Here is a 20,151-nt window from a genome sequence, read left to right on the forward strand (position 1 = left end):
ACTCCTGGTTGGGTTACTTTACATGACACTCATCATCACATGGAGGTTTTGAGAAAAAATTTGTAGTTGGTATTTTTGGTGTGTGGATTTTTGGGTTGTTACATGGCGCCCACCGGAGAAGGTGGTTCTGCTCCTAGAACGAAGGGCAAGGGCAAAACCAAGACCAAGAGGACTTCGAGGAGGACAATGAGGAAGCAAAACACATGGAAAGTGATCCTGACATCATGGATGATGCTGATGACTGTAGATGTTCCGCTAGTTGTTAGTGTAATAGTGTTAATTGCTTGTTCTAGATTTGTATTTGGTGTTGGCTATTGTGTTAATACTTAAGACCAAGGGTCATGCTCTTATTAATTATTATATGCACTTGAACTTGATTATGCACTTGTTAATTGTTATGTCCCTCGGCATGTATTTGTTAATTGTTATGGACTTGGTCTTATGTGTCGGTATTTCCATATTCCGTATTAAATTTTTGTATACCGGCGTGTTCGACATAATCCCACTTGAATTGGTTCATTTTCGAAATCTCGATATTCTGTAAGTTCGTGTTTGTTTTAGTGTCCAGATTTACTGTTTTCACTTTCGTTTTCGTATTCAAATGCAAAAGTAGAAAACGGTCGATAGGTTTTCCGACCATTTTCATCCTAACTCACGGAGCTGTTTGGCAGTGGTAGCAAGTCTGAAATTTTATCGTATGTAGGGTGGTTATGGGGATTTGATTCCCTACCCGCTGTGCCATCTCGATAAAATCCAATATTGTAATAAAAAAAAGTTTCGAAGTGTCTTGGCCTAGGCCGTCCGTTTTGGTTGGATAGCATAATTGGGCAATCGTCAGCGAGGGAAGTTGAGAGTGCGTGTAAGCCGAAGCTAAGATCCTCCTAGCTTTCACTGTCAAGAGTGGAACTTCCTTTGATTCCACCATCCTACACCTCTTTTGACTAAATAATGGCACTCTCCCCGTCATCCTGAATAACAATGGCACTCTACGAAAGAGTGAAAAGGATCTAGCCACTGGGAATGGTCTTAGCAGAGAATGGCTCCCGATTAGCTCCTTGCACAAGATTACCATATTCATTGCAACTAGGCCCCTACAGCTTCATTACGCCAACAAACCAAAGGCAAATAAAAATAGGTAGTGCTGAATTTGCAGTGGTGGATTTGAGACTCAACATGTTCCTGGAACACATAACAAATTTGTAGCTGTTTTGCATCTGCTCTCGGCTGCAGAAAGCACTACCAAATGGTGATTATAGTTTCAGTCATCAGCATTAGAAATAAATTGTATGCTCAGTACAAGACAAATGGCACCGAGGCCTACGAAGTGGAATGTATAGGTACAGCAAGGCTTGGCCCAAACCACAGTTGCCCCGACACGCTAACGTGTGTCGGAAGAGCATGCAACATCACCAGTTCAATGACGGGAAGTAATTTAGCCGTAGTTTCTTCCTTCAGAGCAACCAATACGAGTCAGTGGGTACCCCCAGAGAGGAAGGGAGCCGGAATAGCAGCAGGATCTAGTTCGTAGAAGCCACAGAGCTCGCCACCCTTCTCTCTTGTCAGAAGGAAAGAGAGTATCCGGTGAGAAAACCGCAAGTCATCTTTTGTTGGCACCTCCAGAATACTCCTCTCATTGTCTGGCTTGAATACAGTTCTGTAGCCATCTACCTGAGTCAGAAATAAGACTTTCGTGCTAGCTTCAGTGCGCTCAGTTATCTCGCCAATGGCATATTCGCAAGCATCCTTGCTGGAAGGAACCCAGCCAGGTGACCAATTGTGGTAGATCGCCCAAATCTCCCCTACTTCTGGGTGGATTTCAATGTGCCGCTTCGAACCAACTTGCGTTTCTACTACATGAGAGAACGAGTCATTTGTGTCATACTTGATCCTCCAGTTCTTGATTTTAAATGTCCCACAGCTCACAGGTAACTCATGCTCTAACCACGTATTCTCCTGCTCTGATCGAGGGCAAACTTCCAGCCAAGTCAGGTGCACTCCAAATGTATCTAAATCAACTTTTGTAACCCAACCATAGTACTTGGGGAGGCCATCAAAATCATTGTAAAGAGCCCATATCTGTCCTCGTTCAAACTTATTATATGACCGACCTTCTTCAAAGTTGTAGAACACTGTTTCTGGATATGTGAAAACAGTGGGGGAGGGACAGCCTTGCGGAGCAGAATAACCAGACATGCTAGCAAGGCAGGCATTATGCTGCTGAGGAGTTTGAAGGGATTGTTTTCTCCACTTCCCTACATTTCTATGATTTCCCTTTTGAGCGCTTCGTTCATTTCCATGGCCAGGTGTAGTGCTGCCAGTCAAATCAACAAACCCACTGCTCATTGTTTTGCTGATAGGCACACATGAATCAAGAGTAACTGGTGGAAATGCTACGTCCAGGTTACTAGGAAGGGATACGGTATCTAGTTCAAGAAACCCACAAGGGACACCAACCTTCTCATTTCCCACTGTTCTGAAAAATGGGATACTGTGGGAAAACCGAAGTAGTTCACTTGATGGTATAACAAATGATGATTTGTCCTTTGCTGTTGCAAACAGACTCACAAAACCTTTAACCTTGACCAAGGGGATAACAGTGACACCAGCTTCCATTGTGAAGTTTGAAAGGACCTCGACCACTTCATACTCATAGGATCTATGATTGTCTGCATCTGAGACCCACTGCATACTCCAGCCCTTGTAAAGAGCCCAAACCTCACCTTTATTTGGATATATTACATAAGAACCCCTTTTTCTTCCTTTAGCCCATGAAACAATGTGAGAAAACATGAGGGGATCTTGTGACTCCTCTGTGTTTCCTAATGTAAAGTTCCCACAAGCCACAGGAAGATTATTATCAGTCCATGTTTCCTCATCATCATTCACTGCAGAATGCTCCAGCCAAGTGTACTTAACCCTGAAGTTGGTGGTATTAAGATGTCTTATTCTAGCATAAAATCTTGGCATGGCATCGAAGTCATCATAAAGTGCCCATATCTGATCAACTGCAAACAGTTTGACATCTCTGCACTTATCGAAGTCAAAAAATTCTGGGTCAGGGTACGCGAAGCTCCCAGTATTGCAAGGCTTCTCAGCAGGTGGATCACAAGTTTTTTTATTATTTCTTTTATTGTCTTCATTGACAGTACCACTTCTATCTTGATTATCTGTTTTGCTAGACACATGAGGTTCACTAACTTGTCCATCAGCATGGGCAACATTATCATCAACCACTTTATTAGAACTGGAGGCAGCATTTGAGAACCAATCTTTGAGTGTCCGACTCTTTTTCTTTGGAGAATTCAGGATGTTGTTGGCGTCAACACAAGCCTTTCTCCTAGAAGATCTCCGTGGACTAGGGATTCCTGCAGCACCTGGCTGTGCTGATGTATCCACCCCACCACCTAGGTTTTTCCTGTCACCAAAATCTGGTACAGTAGAGCCAGTTTGCATCCTACCATCAGCCCCATCATTTCCATTTGGTGCAGATGCTTTAGAAGAATTCTTTGCAGAAAATTCAACTCCTTTTGTCACAGGCCCCTCTTTGTTCTCTCTAGAAAAGATATTTGTAGAACAGCCTTGTTGAGTGGGAACACAGCCTTGTTGCTCAGCACTATTTGCTGTTTTTGATGAGAATGCAGAAGGCACATCCTCTGTACTTATCTGGTGTGCAAAGAAATTTTGCCTGCAGTTCTGACAGAGGATCTGACGATTGAGTATGTCGCCATGGTACTTATATTTTGTTTTACAGTGGATGCATATGGTCCAAAATGTCCACCCATCGTTGGGTGTTGAACCTGATGGTCCATATCCTGCTGTATTACTTCTATTTGCGTCATTTTTGTTAATTGGCTCTGTAGTTGGTTGTGTAGCCTGCTTTGGCTGTGCAGCCTGCTTTGGTTTAGCAGCATGCTTTGGTTTTGCAGCCTGTTTCGGTTGTGTAGCCTGATTTGGTTGTGTAGCCCGAGTTGGTTCTGCAGCCTGTTTCGGTTGTCTAGCCTGCTTTGGTGCAATTTTGGGAGCAGCCCTCCATTTGATGTCATATGCATATCGTTTTGTTCGATCAGCCAATGTTGAGTATGCTTCTGCAACAAACTTGAAAGCAGATTCTGCACCAGCATAACTGTTTTTATCAGGGTGAAGTGAGAGGACAAGCTTGCGATATTGCTTCTTTATGGTCACCTCATCCGCTGTCCCTTCTACTTGGAGAATTCCATAAAAGTCCAACATTCCATTTACTTTTGCTTCTGCTGCACAATGTACTTCGCAGACAGTTAACAGCTGGGGTATGTTCTCTATCTCTGGAAAAATCCTCTGTGCTTTAAGGGCAATCCTTTTAGCACCAACAAAATCTCTGTTTTCCAACTTCTTAACAGCAATTTCCCTGGCCTTCAAGGCCTCTTCTCTGTCGCACTCCATTGTACTGATCACCGAATTGGTTCCCAAAATCAATCGCTGCCAGACAAAAATGTTAGCCACGCAATGCTTCCAGGTCCTTTCTTAAACCATCCAAAAAGTATATGAACACCTTGAATCAATTCACTTCTTTCGGTGCAGATAGAGCCTAAGGCATGTGGGGTCCTGCAAGTTATGGAAGAATAAGAAAAGCAAATGTTATTAGCAAATAAATTGAACATCATGAACTCCAATGATTTGAATACCATTTCACAAAGAAACAATAGTTTCATAGAGATTAGATAGACAACTGTGCAAGGATGACATTCAATCAATGACAATCATTGTGAAATATCATTTCCCAATAAAATGGAAATGTTGTAAGTAAAGGGAGTATATTGCAAACTCAAACATTTTGTCCCATTTATCACAACATGCACTATCTATAACTGATAATGCTATGTCTGATAGAAAGAGGTCCCAAACTATGCTTTAGAGCATGTCCAAGAGCTTATTAACAAAATACTTGCCAAATGGTTGATTATTCCAAGTGGCCAAAATAAGTAGGGAGCAATTTTTTGCCTTTCTCCAACAGTTGCCAAAATTGGTTCCTAAAAAATCAAAACCAGGGAGAAACACCATGCTGCAGAGAAATATTAAGTATATGAAGGCCCATGAGGCTCTCTATCTATAGTCATCCCCACTAATGAAGTTATTATCTTCGCAAGTCCCCAAGGTTAGTAACATGGTATCAAAACCATGGATTAGGGTTAGGATATCTAATTCATCCACAATCTTTTCTTCCTTGGATCCATCCTCTGTTCGTGCGGCCATCGCCGCGCCTTCCGCCCATGTGACTCATCGCCGACACTGCCCTCTGTTTGCCCGCTGTCTTCATCCGCAGAGAGGTTTGCCAGTCCGCCCGTCTGCGGGCATGTCCATGCGACCCTTCATCTGTGCGAGCCCTCCTCCATGTGCTCGTTCATGTGCCTGCGCGTGCCACTCTCCAAGTTTCTTCATCTGTTGTCTGTGACCTGTGTGTGTGCAGGGCTCACTTCCTCTGCTTCAAGCCAACAGTCTTGGTTGTGTTGGCAATGCTGCTTGCTTGCTTCTGGTGCTCTGTTCTGCTGGGACTGCTCTGGCACTGTTCAGTGGTGATTGTCTGTAGCCTTCTGCTGTTGGTACTTGCAGATATCACAATCAGGCCAATCTTATTGTTTTCCCTATGAAACTTGATGGTCCGTCTAACTATCGTGAGTGGGCATTTTCTGTCAAAACTATATTGAGGGGCCACGGTCTTGCCTCTCATTTGACAGACTCTCCAGTTGACAAGTCAAAGGACGGTCTTGCAGTCATGGCTAGGACTAATGATGACGAACGTGTCATGAGTGACACTGTCACCAGCATGGAGCACTCATTAATTATGAGTCTTGAGCACTATGAGTCTGCTAAGGAGATGTGGGACTATTTGCAGGGACAATATATTCTGATTTTCATAATAGTGGTGCTCTTCTGCTTACACTAATGCAAGGACTTCATGAACTTCAGCAGAATGAGATGTCCATAGAGGAGTATTACACTGCCTTTGATCGTGTGATAGACCTTTTCTCTCCATGGTTCCTAAGTGTGAACAAGGGTGTGCCGGCTGCTGATTTTGAGCCTATTCGTAAGCAGTTGCTAAATGCTCCCACCACTCCATCCAGTGCTGATATATATTGTCTGCCTTCATTGCTGAAGAGACACATCTTAGTTCTTTGTCACCTTCTGTATCAGTACCTCTGTTCTCGTGGCCTCTCAAAAGACCACCACAGTGAAGGGCACCGCCTCTGAGCTGAGCCTTGTGAGCATTGCAAGAAGGCTTCTCATCGTTCAGAAAATTGCTTTGTTCACTATCCAAATAAGTTGGCTGATTATCATGCACGTCGTGCAGCATGCACATTTGTAGTTAGTTCATTTAACATGGATATATTGACATAATATGAGTTGATTTTGGCAACAAAAGGGCAGACACACTGACTGAGTGCTGAAAACTCCCACAAAAGGTGGGGTCTGGGTCACAGTCACATGGATTGGGGTCAATGGAACGTTCCGCAACCCAGGGACATTGTCCCAAATCAAGGGTTGGAGTCAAGCAGGGTGGACATCCTGATTCTGCCTGGGTCACAGTTCGCTGTAGCAGCACACCATGGATCAAAAGTCCTGAGTTGAGGAACAGGGGAGAGGCATGAAGGGGGAAATGGGAGAGAGCCGGCTTTGAAGAGGACTACCAGCAATGGCGGACAGGACCAAGCAACTTTGGGAGCAGCAATAGCTGACGCAAAATTAAGCCTATGCCAATGAAATTGGAAACACAAAAAAGGGAACACCATGGGCAATCAATTTCATTACAGCCTGGTGCGAGATGTTGGCTACCAGCAGTTGATTTGTGGGCCTGCAGTCTAGCTTCTTCACAGAAGGAGCTTTTCCAAGAACCAAAGGATGGGCGACCTCTATCAAAAATAAAATTATTTCTTCGCTTCCAAATTTGCCAAGCGGCAATGATGAAAGTCTCCATAAAGAAGGGGTTCTGATATTGAAGTTTAGCGGGCTGCATCATTTGGAAGAATTCTTTTGTGAAGTCCCAACTTATTCCAAGAGATTGCCAACAGCAGCGATTGCGTCCCAAGCCTCCTTGGCAGTCCGCTTGTTGGTAAGCGAGAACTGCATCTCGGGCAGGACTGCAGCGATGAGGGCATCCAGCGCCCATCGATCTAGGTCGTAGTCAACGTCGCCGTACCGGACTGCCTCCCACATGTGCCGCACCTGGAGCTTTACCCTCATCACCACAGCCCACTCGATGTAGTTGGTCTTGGTGAGGGTAGGCCACCCACTGCCGGGGCCGACGTCCCTGACGACAGCCTGGAGCCCGTGGTAACCACGGTACCGATCCGGGGAGAGAGAGCCACGCTGCCTGTGAAGGCCGCGCTCTCCATCGACCCGTCCGCCACCTTCGTCGTGCGCGCCTCCTCCAGGAGCGCCGGCGGCGCGTCCGCGCCTGTCTGAACTGCCGCCGCGCTCGTGGGCGTGCGCGGCTCCCCCAGGAGCGCCACCGCCGTGCGCGCCTCCTCCAGGAGCGCCGCCAGCGCTTCCACGCCTGTCTGGGCTGCCGCCATTGAAAGGTCCTTGTTTGGTTTTGGTAATTGAGTGACAACTTAGGTGGACTAATTGTGTTTATGTGAGATACACAGGTGATTAGTCCACAGGTACATGTGTGTGAGCAACATATGCCATGAAGGTGAAAATGGCTTTGAAATGTTGCAAAGCTCACACATGTGATGATGAAGGAGCTTAAATGCACATGAGACATGACATTGAGTCATGTGATCAAGGTGGAGAAGATCAAGACAAGACTTGGCTTGATGGACCGGTTGCAAGCGTGAAGGGCAAGTCAAAGGCTTTGGAGTGATGGACCGCGTGGCGGTGAAGCTTGAGCAAGACTTGGCGCCGATGGACGATGGCAACGGTGAAGAGCAAGTAGAGTCAAGATCGATGAACCAATATGATCATGTGATGATATGAAGTGGATCATATCATTGTTGATCGTGTTGGTGCATGTGTTGCATCGACATTGAAGGAGATGGAATGGAATGCGCAAGGCAAAGGTATAACCTAGGGCATTTCATTTCACCGGTCATAGGTGTGTAGAGAAGTTTATGACCGGGTTTAGGATAGATGGCCGTACTATCAAGAGGGGCAAACTTGTTTGCATATCGGTCATCTAGTGCCACTCGAATGATCTAACTTTGCATTGTCGCTAGGATCGAGTGGCGTGGCAAGTTGAGTGGCTAACATCCTTTGGGAAATGATTGTGAAAATGCTAACACACATACACATGGTGGTGTACACTTGGTGGTGTTGGCACATTTACAAAAGCGGTGGTGTTTGCAGGGTTGAGATGGGTTTGGGTTCGGCGCTTTCGGGAAAATGGAATGCCTATTTTCTATTGCGCCGGATGCAAATTCTTGGTGGTTAGCTCATTGGAGCAAGGGTGAAGAAGTTAGAAGTGAAAACGTGTTGGTCGCGAAGATGCTGGCGTCGGTCAACTGACCGAACGCTGGATCTGAATGCACCGGATGCTGGAAGGCTGCGTCCGGTCAGGCTGACGTACGGTGACGCAGTAGCTGGAGAGTGACCGGACGCTGGCTGCGTCTGATCGCGTTCGACCGGACGCGTCCGGTCATGCTCGGGAGCTTACTGGAAACGACCGGACGCTGGGGGTTCAGCGTCCGGTCAGTTGAGTGCTGCTGCGTCCGGTCAGGTCAAGTGACCGTTGGAATCGGGACACGTGGTCGTCTGCGGGCGACCGGACGCTGAGGTCCAGCGTCCGATCAACACGACCGGAGCGTCCGGTCGGCCCGACCGTTGCCCAGTGAAGGGGTAACGGCTAGTTTAGCCCTTGGGGCAATAAATAGAAGTGGCCCTCGGCCATGGCTGGTGCTGAGCACCTCAAGGGACTTAGTGTCCATGCTTGTGAGTGCTTGGGAGCCCTACATCACACATATACTTGATAGTGATCATTCGATTGTGTGAGTGAGTGATTCTAGTGCGATTGCATCGTGAGGTTGCATCGAGTGGCACTAGGTGATCGAGTTGCAAGCCGGTGGTGCTTGTTACTCTTGGAGGTTGCCACCTCCTAGACGGCTTGGTGGTGGTCTCCGTCGAAGCCCGCAAGAAGTTTGTGCGGTGCTCCGGAGAAGAGCTTTGTGAGGGGCATTGTGCTCGCCCCGCGGGAGCCGCGAAGAGCAACTCTAGTAAAGCGAGACGCGAAGGGCGACAAGTGGTCCGGCCAGGTAAGTGCTAGAGCTTGTGGTAAGCACTCCACGTGGGAGAGTGTGACTTGCGAGTCACCACTAGCAAGAGGACCGGCGGCAACCTTGAAGCTTGTCTCAACGGGGACTAGCGTGTTGGCAAACACGTGAACCTCGGGAGAAAAATCATCGTGTCAAACTTGTTCTTCCCGTTGGTTTGCATCCCCATTACACAAGCTTGCAATTACTTTTATACATATTAAGCTTGTGTAGTTGCTCTTGTAATTAGATAGCTTGTGTAGCTTGCTAATTATCTTCTTGCTTGTGTAGCATAGAAGTAGTTCCCTTGCGTGGCTAATTTGGTTTTAGTAACCTTGTTAGTCACATTGCTTAGTTTGTGTAGCCAAGTATTTGCGCTCTCTAATTAGGCATTAGTTGCCTTGTTATTGAGCTTTGCTAGTGAGCTTAGTTGGCTTTGTGCTTTAGCTTACTAGCATGTGTAGGAGCTCCCTTGTTGCTTAAAGTACTAGTGGCATAGCTTTGTGTGACCTTGCTCCTAGAATTGGTTAGGAGAGCTCTAGCTAGCCCGACACCTTTGTTGCATAATTGTTATCTTTGCAAGGTGCTAATGAACATATATAGTGGGGTATAGTCTTGGCTAGACCGATAGTTTTAATTCCGCATTTGTATCGGTTAGCCGACGCTATTAAGTTTTAGAAAAGACTATTCACCCCCCCCCCCTCTAGTCGCCATCTCGACCCTTCAGCCATGCTCGTGGGCGTGCGCGGCTGCCCCAGGAGCGCCACCGCCGTGCGCGCCTCCTCCAGGAGCGCCGCCAGCGCGTCCGCGCCTGTCTGGGCTGCCGCCACGCTCGTGGGCGTGGGCGGCTACCCACTGCGCCGCCCGCGCTCGCGCTGCCTCCCTCTGTAGCAGCTCGAGGTCCGCATCGGCGGTGTCGTCAGCGGAAATGGAGCTGCCGATGCTGCCGCGCAGAGCCTCGACCTCCGCTGCCGCCACACGCGCTGCATCCGCCGCCGCCGCTTCCGCCTCCGCTCTGGCTGCTGCCAGCTCCGCCGCTACCAGCCTCGACGCCCTTGCCGCCGCCGCAGCGGTCTCTGCCGCCGCTCGCTCGCGTTCCTCTGCCGCGGCAAGTTCGGCCTCCTGCCGACGCCGTGTGCTCGAGGTGACCGAGCGCTGAGACTGCCCTGCGGACATGACCACTGGCGGAGCCAAGGGGGGGCTGGCAGGGGCCATGGCCCACCCCCAATGTTTCACAACAACAAAAAATAGTAGTATGACTTAATATTTTTTATTTATATTAAGAGGGAGATTATATAAAATTCTTGTCATATATACCTATTAATATCTTCTAGATAATATAATCATACAAAACACAACTAGATAATAAAATTATCACAATGAAAAAGACCGAGCCGGCCCCCCCTAAGTATAATTCCTGACGGCCGGCCTCCCCTAAGTATAAATCCTGGCTCCGCCACTGGACATGACGCGCTATCGGGGGGCTATTGCGTGGGGAGAGGGCTGCTTCAGACGAGCTACCGGGGGGCTCCCAGCCCCACAACAGCCCCAGCTCGTCTGCGCAGAGGGAGAGGAGTGAACAGGAGCGGCCGGAGGAGCTGCTGCTGCCAACAGCTGGGGCTGTTGTGGGGCTGGGAGAGAAGATGAGCAAGAGATGCTCAGGCTACAGGATAATACGGTTCTGATACCAGTTGTTAGTCGCTGATTTCTCACTCTTGGTAGTAGCAGAATTCTTACTCTCATCGAGAGAGGATGGCATTTGTATGAGTTGTATGAGAAATAAACCAGAAAATTACCCCAACTCCTAGTGTCATCCTCTCTCGATGAGAGTAAGAATTCTGCTACTACCAAGAGTGAGAATTCAACGACTAACAATGTCATTGCTCTTCGCTATGTGCCCTCCGAGCTCCAGGTGGCTGATTTCTTCACCAAGGCGCAGACGCGAGTTCAACATCGTTTCTCTCTCCAAACTCAGTGTTTGTGATTCACCCTGAGTTTGAGGGGGGGTGTTAGATATATATGGTGTATAGCATATTTTCCTCTTTGTGTAAGGGCTTAGATGCATATATGCTCAACTCATGTACATGTTTGGGTTGTTGCCCCCAGGAATTTATAGAGCTTCATTACTTCCAACAATTGCAAATTTTAATCAACCTAGAGAGATTAGACAATTTCTTGCTCCATTTTTTGAGGACTGCTCTAAGAAGCTTGAACTTTGAGCTAATTCTTGTGGCAGTCCAAACAGATTTCACAAGATCCATGAACCCAGGGTGATCAATCCAGTAGTTCTCAAATCTGAAAGTTTGTGCCTTGGGAATATTGGTGCCAATTTGTATTTTGCAAGGGATATGATCTGAAGTTGGTCTTGCCATTGGAAGAAGTGTCAGGGTAATCAGAGATCCAATTAACAGAAGTGAAGACCCAGTCGATTTGCTCAAGGAGGGGATCATTTTGCATGTTGCTCCATGTATACTTTCTCCCTTTAAGGGGGATTTCTAGGAGTCCCAGGTTACTTATAATTTCATTGAAGATCATTATGTCATTCGTATTGCCTCCACTTTTGTTTCTGTCAGTCAAAGATCTGTAAAAATTGAAGTCACCCACAAACATCCAGTTGACATTATCATCAAACTGATGGTCATTGAGCCAAAGAACAAACTCATCTCTGCCAGGACCTTGGCATGGACCATATACAGTGGTCAGGATCCAATTATGACCATTATGCAAGGAAGAGAAATTGACCGTTATGCAGAACTTGTTAATCTCAATGATTTCCCCATTAAAGATAGAGCTATTCCACCCCATAAGAATACGTCCAGAATTTCCAACAGAGGGGGAGAAGGCATACTTGTTGAAGCGTTTGGGGGCCAGTTTTTTTATGAAGGAGTGGTCAAAATGATCTCTCCTAGTTTTTTGAAGACAGAAGATTGCAGAAGAGCTTTCATCAATTTTTTCTTTTACAGCATTGCATTTATCTTCGGAGTTGATTCCTCAAATGTTCCAATTGAGGATGTTCCAGCTTCTATTCAGACCAGAGTTTAAGCTATCGATATTTGTGGTGTTATCCATGAAAACAAGATTGAGTGAGGGAACCATCTCTTAGCCTAAAGGGAAATAAGAGGGGAAAAGTGTCCATTGGACTGAAACTGAAACTCATGATTTTCTGGTTATTGTGAGCCAAAGAGGCAGCAAGAGCAGCAAGCAAAGAAAGAGACGATTCCCAGAAATCATCAAGCAATACATACTGAAACAAGGCCATCATAGAAGTGAAGGATCCACAGTATACGTTTCCTATATAGTATGTTATGTCAGGGCATTCCCTGAGCAAGAGCAGTTTAATTTGGTAGTATCCCATTGGGAACAATGGGTGCATCTAAGCTCCACTTCTGCTCGGACCTGCATCATCTTCAGGCCTTGGAGCAAGAAGCAGTTCTGCTGTCACCTCCAAAGGATCAATGCAGCAAAGTTCTATTGCCACCTTCTGAATTTCAATGATAGGAATTTCAGGAAAGACAGTATGAGTGTTGATATGCTCTTCAACAGTAGAGTCCAGGAAATTCAGTGGCTTGGGAAATGGGAGCGACAAGAATGGTATCCAGAAGATCAGCTTTTGGTTTAACCTTGTTCTTGATTTTATTTCTACTGACTTCCTTTTTTGAGGCAGCCGTGATAGGCTTGCATCCATCAAGCTTGGCAGTGAATCTTGGGCTTCTTCTAAGCATTTGAGTGGAAGTAGGGGTGCTGCACTTCGTTTTCCTTATCACCTTTCCTTTGCCTTTGCCTTTGCCTTTACTATCCTTGTCAACAGTGTGATCTGGTGCATATTCTTCGTGAAACTCACCAAAGATGAAACCTTCTTGCTCTAGAGAAGGTTCCACTGGCATAGTCTCCCTCTCAAATTTCTTGGTTTTGCCCTTGAATTTCTTCCTGTAGTAAACTCGAGTGACAGGGGTCTTTTTTATGACCAGACCAACAGGCTGAGCAGGAAGGCTTGTCAATACCTTGCTGACTTTGGGAATTTGGATCTTCATCATAGAGGTAGTAGGCACTGGTGAAACAGAAGTAGTAGCAGTGCTCTGACCATTGTAGTTGACACTGATGTTGAGGGAATCAATTCCCATAGAGGCAAGATCAATTTGGATGAGAGAGGTCGGGATATGCATACTCCCCAAGAATCCTGTGATTGGAAGAGTAATCTGACCATGGAGGATTTGTCTTAGTCCAGCAGCAAGCAAACTGAAGATGGCCTCTGTCCGAACATGTTCATCTTGATGAGTTGTTGAGCTATTATTCATAGCAAACAAAGTTGGACGGCCGATTGTAAGATCTTTGTTATGTTGAATAACTGCCTGCTCCACAAGGTTATTTTTCTCCATAGCCTGCTTATCAATATTGACTGCACGATGGACCTCAAGCCTGGGTTGAAGGATGGCAGTGGCAACAGAGGATGAGGCAACTTTCCCATTTCCATCCTGCCCTTCATCCAAGAGATGTGTGCAGGGTTTAATGGCCCATTTACGCCTGAGGTCAGAGCGTTGCTTGACACAGCATCGAGCCTGGTGCCTGTAGTTAAAACAATAAATACAGCGAATTTCCCCCTCGCAATCTTTAACAAGATGGGCCGGACTTAAGCAATTGAAGCAGAGGCATGTTGTAGGATTTGGGGAGAAGTTAAATCGATCACCTTGAAACTGTGACCCAACAGTAGGCCTCATAGGTGGCTGCAGGTTGGCGGCGGAACCATAACTGTGGTTAATGTGAAGATCACTTTTGAGTTTCTGAAAAGCCTTTTGAACCGGAACATCAGACTGCCTGTTCTCTGAAGAATAATGAGTACGCCCAGCAGCGGATCTGAAGAAACTAGAGGCGCCCTGAGAATTAAGAACATCAAGCACACCAGGATCATTAGAGTCAGCAATGTGAGCTTGAGTAGCTAGATGATCAGAGCTTCTTTCAGTCATTGCACGGGCTGAAGCAGAAGCAAAGACTTTGCTAGAATCCGTCGTAAGAGGGCAGAAAAAATCCCCAATCTTGATCACCGAAGAGAGCTCCTTAGGGGCTGACTTGTGAATTGGCGAATCTTGAATAAGCTTTTTGTGGAAGGAAACCTTCTTCAAAGACATTTTGCGCTTGTTCTTGCGATTGAGAACAGCTGACCAGCTATCCTCTTCTTCTTTTTCCCATTTCTTCCTTTCAAGTTCCTAGTTTTCACCTCCATCTCGCCACAAGTGGGAATAGACATCGAAGTGATCAGTGATGATTCTCTTAAGAGCACGAACCAACAGACCCACATGCTTGGAGGCAACAGAGAAACGGAAGTGGCGATCTTGCAGGTAGGAGACATGAAATCCAGCTGGAGAACCACCCAAACAGCAGTGAAGAACCATGGCAACTGAATCTTCAGTTAAGCAAAAGAGATACCTTCGGAAGACCACAACCATGAAGAAAGAACCATCCGGCGAGGAGAAGGGGTGATGCACCGAAGAAGAACACTTGCGAAGAATCTCGGATTGAAAACTCTTACCCAGGGAGAAATCCCAATCTTCCACCAGTTCCGCAAGAGCAGGGTCCTGCTCGAGGGCAAAGAGAGCGCCAGGGGAGCAAACCTGCCGAGCCATTGGGTAGCACCGACGAAGGTCTCAGGGGCCAGGGGCCGACGGATCTGAGCAGCCAGCGGGCTGCTTGTGAGCAGACTTCCTCAAACGGGGATCTACATTCCCCTGAGGTCAGGTGCGGGCACTCACGAGCGGACGGGCGCGAGCGCATGCGCGCAGTCAGGGGCCACGCAAGCGGGCGCATGCGCGGAGGGGAGCACGGACCGGCAATCCGCGCTGTCAGGCGCGCGGCGGCAAGGAACTCTCGCGCGCGCGCAGTCAGGGGCCGCACAAGCAGGCGCGTGCGTGGGGGGGACATGCGAGCGGGCGCAGGCGCGGAGGGGCGCGCGGCGGCAGGGTGCTCAGGGCCGGCCGCCGGCGGCGTGTCGTGAAGGTGTCTCCTTGCCATCTTGAATTGCTTTTGGCAACTAACAAAATGTCAAACTGGTACCATGCTATTATAAGCCTAGCGCTTCCAACAAAGTGTATGCATTCTATCATGCTGAGGAGATCACACCTAGATATGCACAAACATGAATACTATAGAAAATATTGGAACATGGCAATGACATTCGAAATGATGGCATGAGAGGTGTTTGGTTCCTCACTTATTCACTTCGCCACAAGACTTATGGTCTCTTTGGTTTGGCTTCCAAACATGCTTTGGCTACTGGAAAAGCCAAAAGCAAACCAAAGGGCCTAGCTTCCTCTCAAGTTCTACACAAAAAGCATCTTCTTCCTAGTACAATTTTCACAACAGCTAGGGACTTGCTTCTACCGGTTGTGAGATCAAAGTTTTCGCAAAAATTACCCACCTGCCACTCGTTATGTTATGTACCGGTTGGTTCTTTCTCGCGATTCCTCACTCCATCCGCGCGAAGAGCCGCACCCAAGCTCCTCCCAGGTTCTAGGGCGGTAGTAGAGGCGCTCCTCCCAGCACTAGAGGCACTCCTCCTGCACCTCTCCCCATCCGTGCAAAGAATCGAGTCCGTGCTCCTCTCGGGTTCTAGGGCGCAGCGGCGGTGCTCCTCCCGCACCTCTCCAGCGAACACACGGACGCCCCTCTCGATCTTCCCCATGACGGCCCCTATCTTGCAACCCCACACCAGGCCCTCTCCATCAGGTGGCTTGCTTGGATCCTAGCCAGCCGCCCTATTCGGGTACCCCGCGGTTGCCCCCTTCTTCGGCTTCGGGACGACGACCCTTCTCCAGCTTCCCTGCGGCAATCACATACACCAGCTTCCCTCGAGCACAAACCTAGGTTAACGGCATGCCGATGGAGGTTGCGACGGAGTTGGGCAGCACGGCGGCTCCAAGCTCCGCCACCCCAATCCTCCGCTTGGCGCCCATTTGCCGGCGACCCCGAGCACCCTCGTCGACCTCCTCTTCTTCCTCAGGTGCAAATCCACGATGACCGAGGAAGAAACGCGTAGGAAAAAAACGGAGAAATATGTATTGGGTGGTTGACATGTGGGGTCACTAATGACATGTCAGGCCCGCTGACAGCAGCTTTTCCAAAAGCAAGTTCAACCAAACGACTTTTAGCTCTCTCACAGCTCACAACCCACAACAGATTTTCCACAGCCCACAACTCACAACAACTTTTTCAAAAGCCACACCTCAACCAAACACACCCTTAGGCAAGCTTGACTTGCTAAGCAACACCAAGGGGCTTAGCATAATATGGATCATTTTGCCATGAATTGCCCAAGTAGTGCTGCCCAAGGAAACAAAAACAACCTACAGAACTACTCTTCCAAGTTAAAAAATACTTCACCATTTGTACAGGGCCATAGTATATTTTTTCAATCTTTGAATATCAATGACTTTTAAATAAGACATTCCGACACCATACATGTGGATTCTCAATTCTCAATGGAAAAAAAATACTTTTACAATATCACCAAAATATTGGATTTTGTAAATATCCTAATAAAAAAGAGTGGTCAAAGCTACACATGAGGGACTGCATCATTGTCCAAGACATCAAGTATCTGTGACTGGAGGGAGTCTAACACAATGGCAATATGATCAGGAACTCTGCTGCCATATCCACATGATCCTTAGCAGTCAAATTCATTGGATTGTACCCAACTATGTACAAGTTGGCAAGAAATGAAGCCCAACACAAGATTGCTATATTAGTCAACTACATTATACAGTGTGTAGCATACAAAGTTATAGTGACATGCTGTTCTCCATGCAATTTGAAAAATACCAAGCATTGATAAAAATGCCCCCACAGCAAGGGATGCACATAATGCAGACATGGACATAAACGTTACTACTGCACAGGAACATGTATAGCATCACAAAGAAAAAGGACTGAATGCCAGTGTGATAGAACTTACAGAAGCAGAGATCACTGTGTAGGTGGTTAGTGCAAACCATGCGCGTGCAGCGATTTTTCTTGATGAAGCAGCCTGAGAGACAAGTCAATCAAGAATCAGGGTACAATGGTAGGACTTCTACATATTGCAATTCAATGATATAAACAGACTTGATGGGTTTTTTTTCTTAACTTCTTTACCCACGAAGGGAATATGATTATATGAAAATGGTAACAATCAGCAGTGCCAGAAACAGACTATACCCAGAACTGCTGACATATGACTGACTAAAAGACTAACGTCAAAACCAATTTAAATTAAACCCTAATAGAAGTACTCCGTACTCTCCAATAATCAATATAATACAAGAGTGCCACGCCAACCAAAAAAGAAAAATAGGAAAAGGAAGAAAGGGGAATTCTATGGGCGTGTTTGGATGCCCAGCTTAAGTCCAGCCTGACTTAAGAATTTGGCCTAGCCTGAGATAGACAGGGTCGCTGTAGGCAAGGGCAAGGTGTTTGGTTGCATGGCTTAGGCTGGCCGGTTCTGCGAAGCACACGTTTGGTTGCCTGACTTGCACTGAGTTTAATTACCTCCTCTCTCCAATGGTGAGGTTACCCTGAGAATTAAGCCATGTTCCGAGGACTAGAAGTCCAAGAAGAGAGGCTGCAATGGAGAAAAGCATGTGGAATTCCTGGAAAATATGACAGTGTGCTAAATTTCTGAACAGAGGGTTCTTTGGGTAGCACAAAAGTGAATCGAGAACAGTCAGTTGTCTATATTTCTAGAAAACCCTGGGTTCTTTAGGTGTCAGAGAACCAATTCCCTCGCTGGAGTTCATAGAACAAATCAGGATTTTCAGTAGCCAGTAGTAAAGGAAAATGAAAAAACACATGTACGACCCGATAATCTTTGCAAGAAGTTCGATTGTTCGAAATTAGTAGTCATCAAATAGCCAAATAGCCTTAAGTTAGGGTTTGGGTGCTCGGTTTCGCACAGCCGCAAGGGAAGAGAAGGGTCGGGAATACCTGGTGAGTGCTCGTCACCAGCGAAGAGACCGAAGAAGGCCTCGGCACCTGGCGTTCGGCGTCGGCGGCGGCGGCGGCGGTAGCCCACCCAGTCGTCACAGAGCGGGAGAGAGAGAGAGAGAGCGAACACGGGGTGAAGGTGAACGGATGCTGCGGACGGCGGTAGCCCAGTCCGGGGTGGTTGTTCGGTCAGGGGGGCCTCCGGTGGCCGAGGGTATGGAACAGAAAGAGTGCGAGGAGCCGCGAGGAAGGGAGGTGGGAGGAGTGGGTTTCCTGCCTTTAGATGAAGAAAGATCGCGGCAGAAACATTGCCACCGCCTCATATGAAATTTTCAACTTTGCCATAACTTTTGCCCCTAGTTTTGCTAATATTTGCTGGATTGCCATCAAGTTTGCCCTTGCTTGAACCATCTATTTACATGAGTGCCATTAGATCCAGGGTTTTGTGTGCTTATAGAGATATAAAATGACATATTTGCCCACCAAGGATAGGGTAAACACTATTGTTTTGTTGTTTTTTAAAGAATCTACTACTATTTAAATTAGAAAAATATTTAAATTAGAATTGTATTGTGCCACCAACTGATATGTATGAATATCATTATCATCTGAAAGGCACTTTGAATATAAATTTATTACTGCAATTTTTATACACTTAAATGTGTATGATTTGACTAATTGTTGGTCACAATTTATAAATTGAAACATTTTCTTGGTCAAAATAAACCTTATACTGATGGTTAGAGCGAGTATTTGATAAGGGCATCAACTTGTTGGCTTTGTGAGCACCCACTAGCTCTCCATCCGTCTCCAGCCCCATCCCTATCTTCCTCTGGCGACCTTGTCGTTGGCGAGGGGAGGTAGGTCGGCCCCCATCCCCATGTCCATTTTTGTGACATCAAGCAACTCTCTTCTCATTATTGTCGGTGCAGGACCTACGGGATACCCCGCAAGGAAGAGAGGAGGCCTAGTCTAATTAGGATTCTTCTCCTGTAATCTTAGTAGCAATATTACTCTGTAATCCTACTAGGAACTCTTATTATAAACCGACTAGGACTCTGGCCTCCTGACTATATAAAGGAGGGCATGACTCCTATGATGGGGGGTTCAGAGAACAATTGTACAACGCAACACTTTACAATCAATCCAACGCAAAGGCTAACGCCGACTGGACGTAGGGCTATTAGTCGATCAAAGATCGAGGGTCCGAACCAGGATAAATCGACTGTCTCTTGCGTTAACTGTCGAGTTCTACATATGCTGAAGCCCAAAAATACTGTCCCGAGGACCCCCGTGGCAGGCTATCAGTGGTCAAACATCGACAGCTAGCGTGGACGGCGGCGCTAAGACGGCGGCGGATTTCTGAAAGCTAGGGTTTCAAGGCAAGAGAAGGACAGTAAAGAAAAAGAAGATGAAGGGTCTTTAAATAGATCTTACAGCGATAAAAACGGCCCACCAGGCCCGTTAAAGCACCGTGTGAGAACGTAACGGTCCATTTACTAACACATCTAAAATGACGGAGGGCACAAATCCACACAACGGTACAATTCAACGGGTAGATTTTAGACTTATCCATCTAGCACTACGGCGGAGTTATCAGATTACTACAAAAAACAACCCGATAACCATGAAGAAAAGAAGGGCTACCTCACAAGGAACATAAGAACTCGGTTATTACGGAAAGAACTCGGTTATTACAGAAAGAGCTCGGGAATCTCATGAACAACAGGGATTACAGCAGAAAAGTAAATGACAACTCAGAAGACAAGATTCGTTCAATTACAAGCGACTTCAAAAATAGAAGATTACAAATCTTACAAGACCCAACGAACTCGGTACCACGAAAAGCAAAGTAGCAAAGAGGAACACGGACGCGGCTAGGCTCTAGAACGACTACGTGTCCCAAATTGCTACTCGGAAGGACAAACCGCCATCGGCTATACTGTTTTCTTTAAAGGACGGATGCAGTGCATCCAAG

The 20,151-nt window shown here is 46.8% G+C and overlaps 1 protein-coding gene across 1 annotated transcript; it reads right to left on the bottom strand.

Annotated features, from left to right (window-relative positions):
* Window positions 1-1,250: 1,250 nt before the first annotated feature.
* Window positions 1,251-18,418, bottom strand: LOC136533249 (uncharacterized). Its single transcript, XM_066525813.1, has 3 exons — window positions 18,174-18,418; window positions 17,167-17,238; window positions 1,251-4,581 (listed from the first exon to the last, which is right to left on the bottom strand). Exon 3 carries the CDS (start codon window positions 4,417-4,419, stop codon window positions 1,471-1,473), a length of 2,949 nt encoding a protein of 982 aa, XP_066381910.1. The 5' UTR covers window positions 4,420-4,581; window positions 17,167-17,238; window positions 18,174-18,418; the 3' UTR covers window positions 1,251-1,470.
* Between the last annotated feature and the right edge of the window lie 1,733 nt (window positions 18,419-20,151).

The sequence above is a fragment of the Miscanthus floridulus genome, unplaced genomic scaffold, assembly GCF_019320115.1.
Source record: "Miscanthus floridulus cultivar M001 unplaced genomic scaffold, ASM1932011v1 fs_825_2, whole genome shotgun sequence".
NCBI lineage: Eukaryota > Viridiplantae > Streptophyta > Magnoliopsida > Poales > Poaceae > Miscanthus > Miscanthus floridulus.

Excerpts from the sequence above, each read along its gene's own strand:
- LOC136533249 (XM_066525813.1), bottom strand. The coding sequence starts at position 4,419 with ATGGAGTGCGACAGAGAAGAGGCCTTGAAGGCCAGGGAAATTGCTGTT.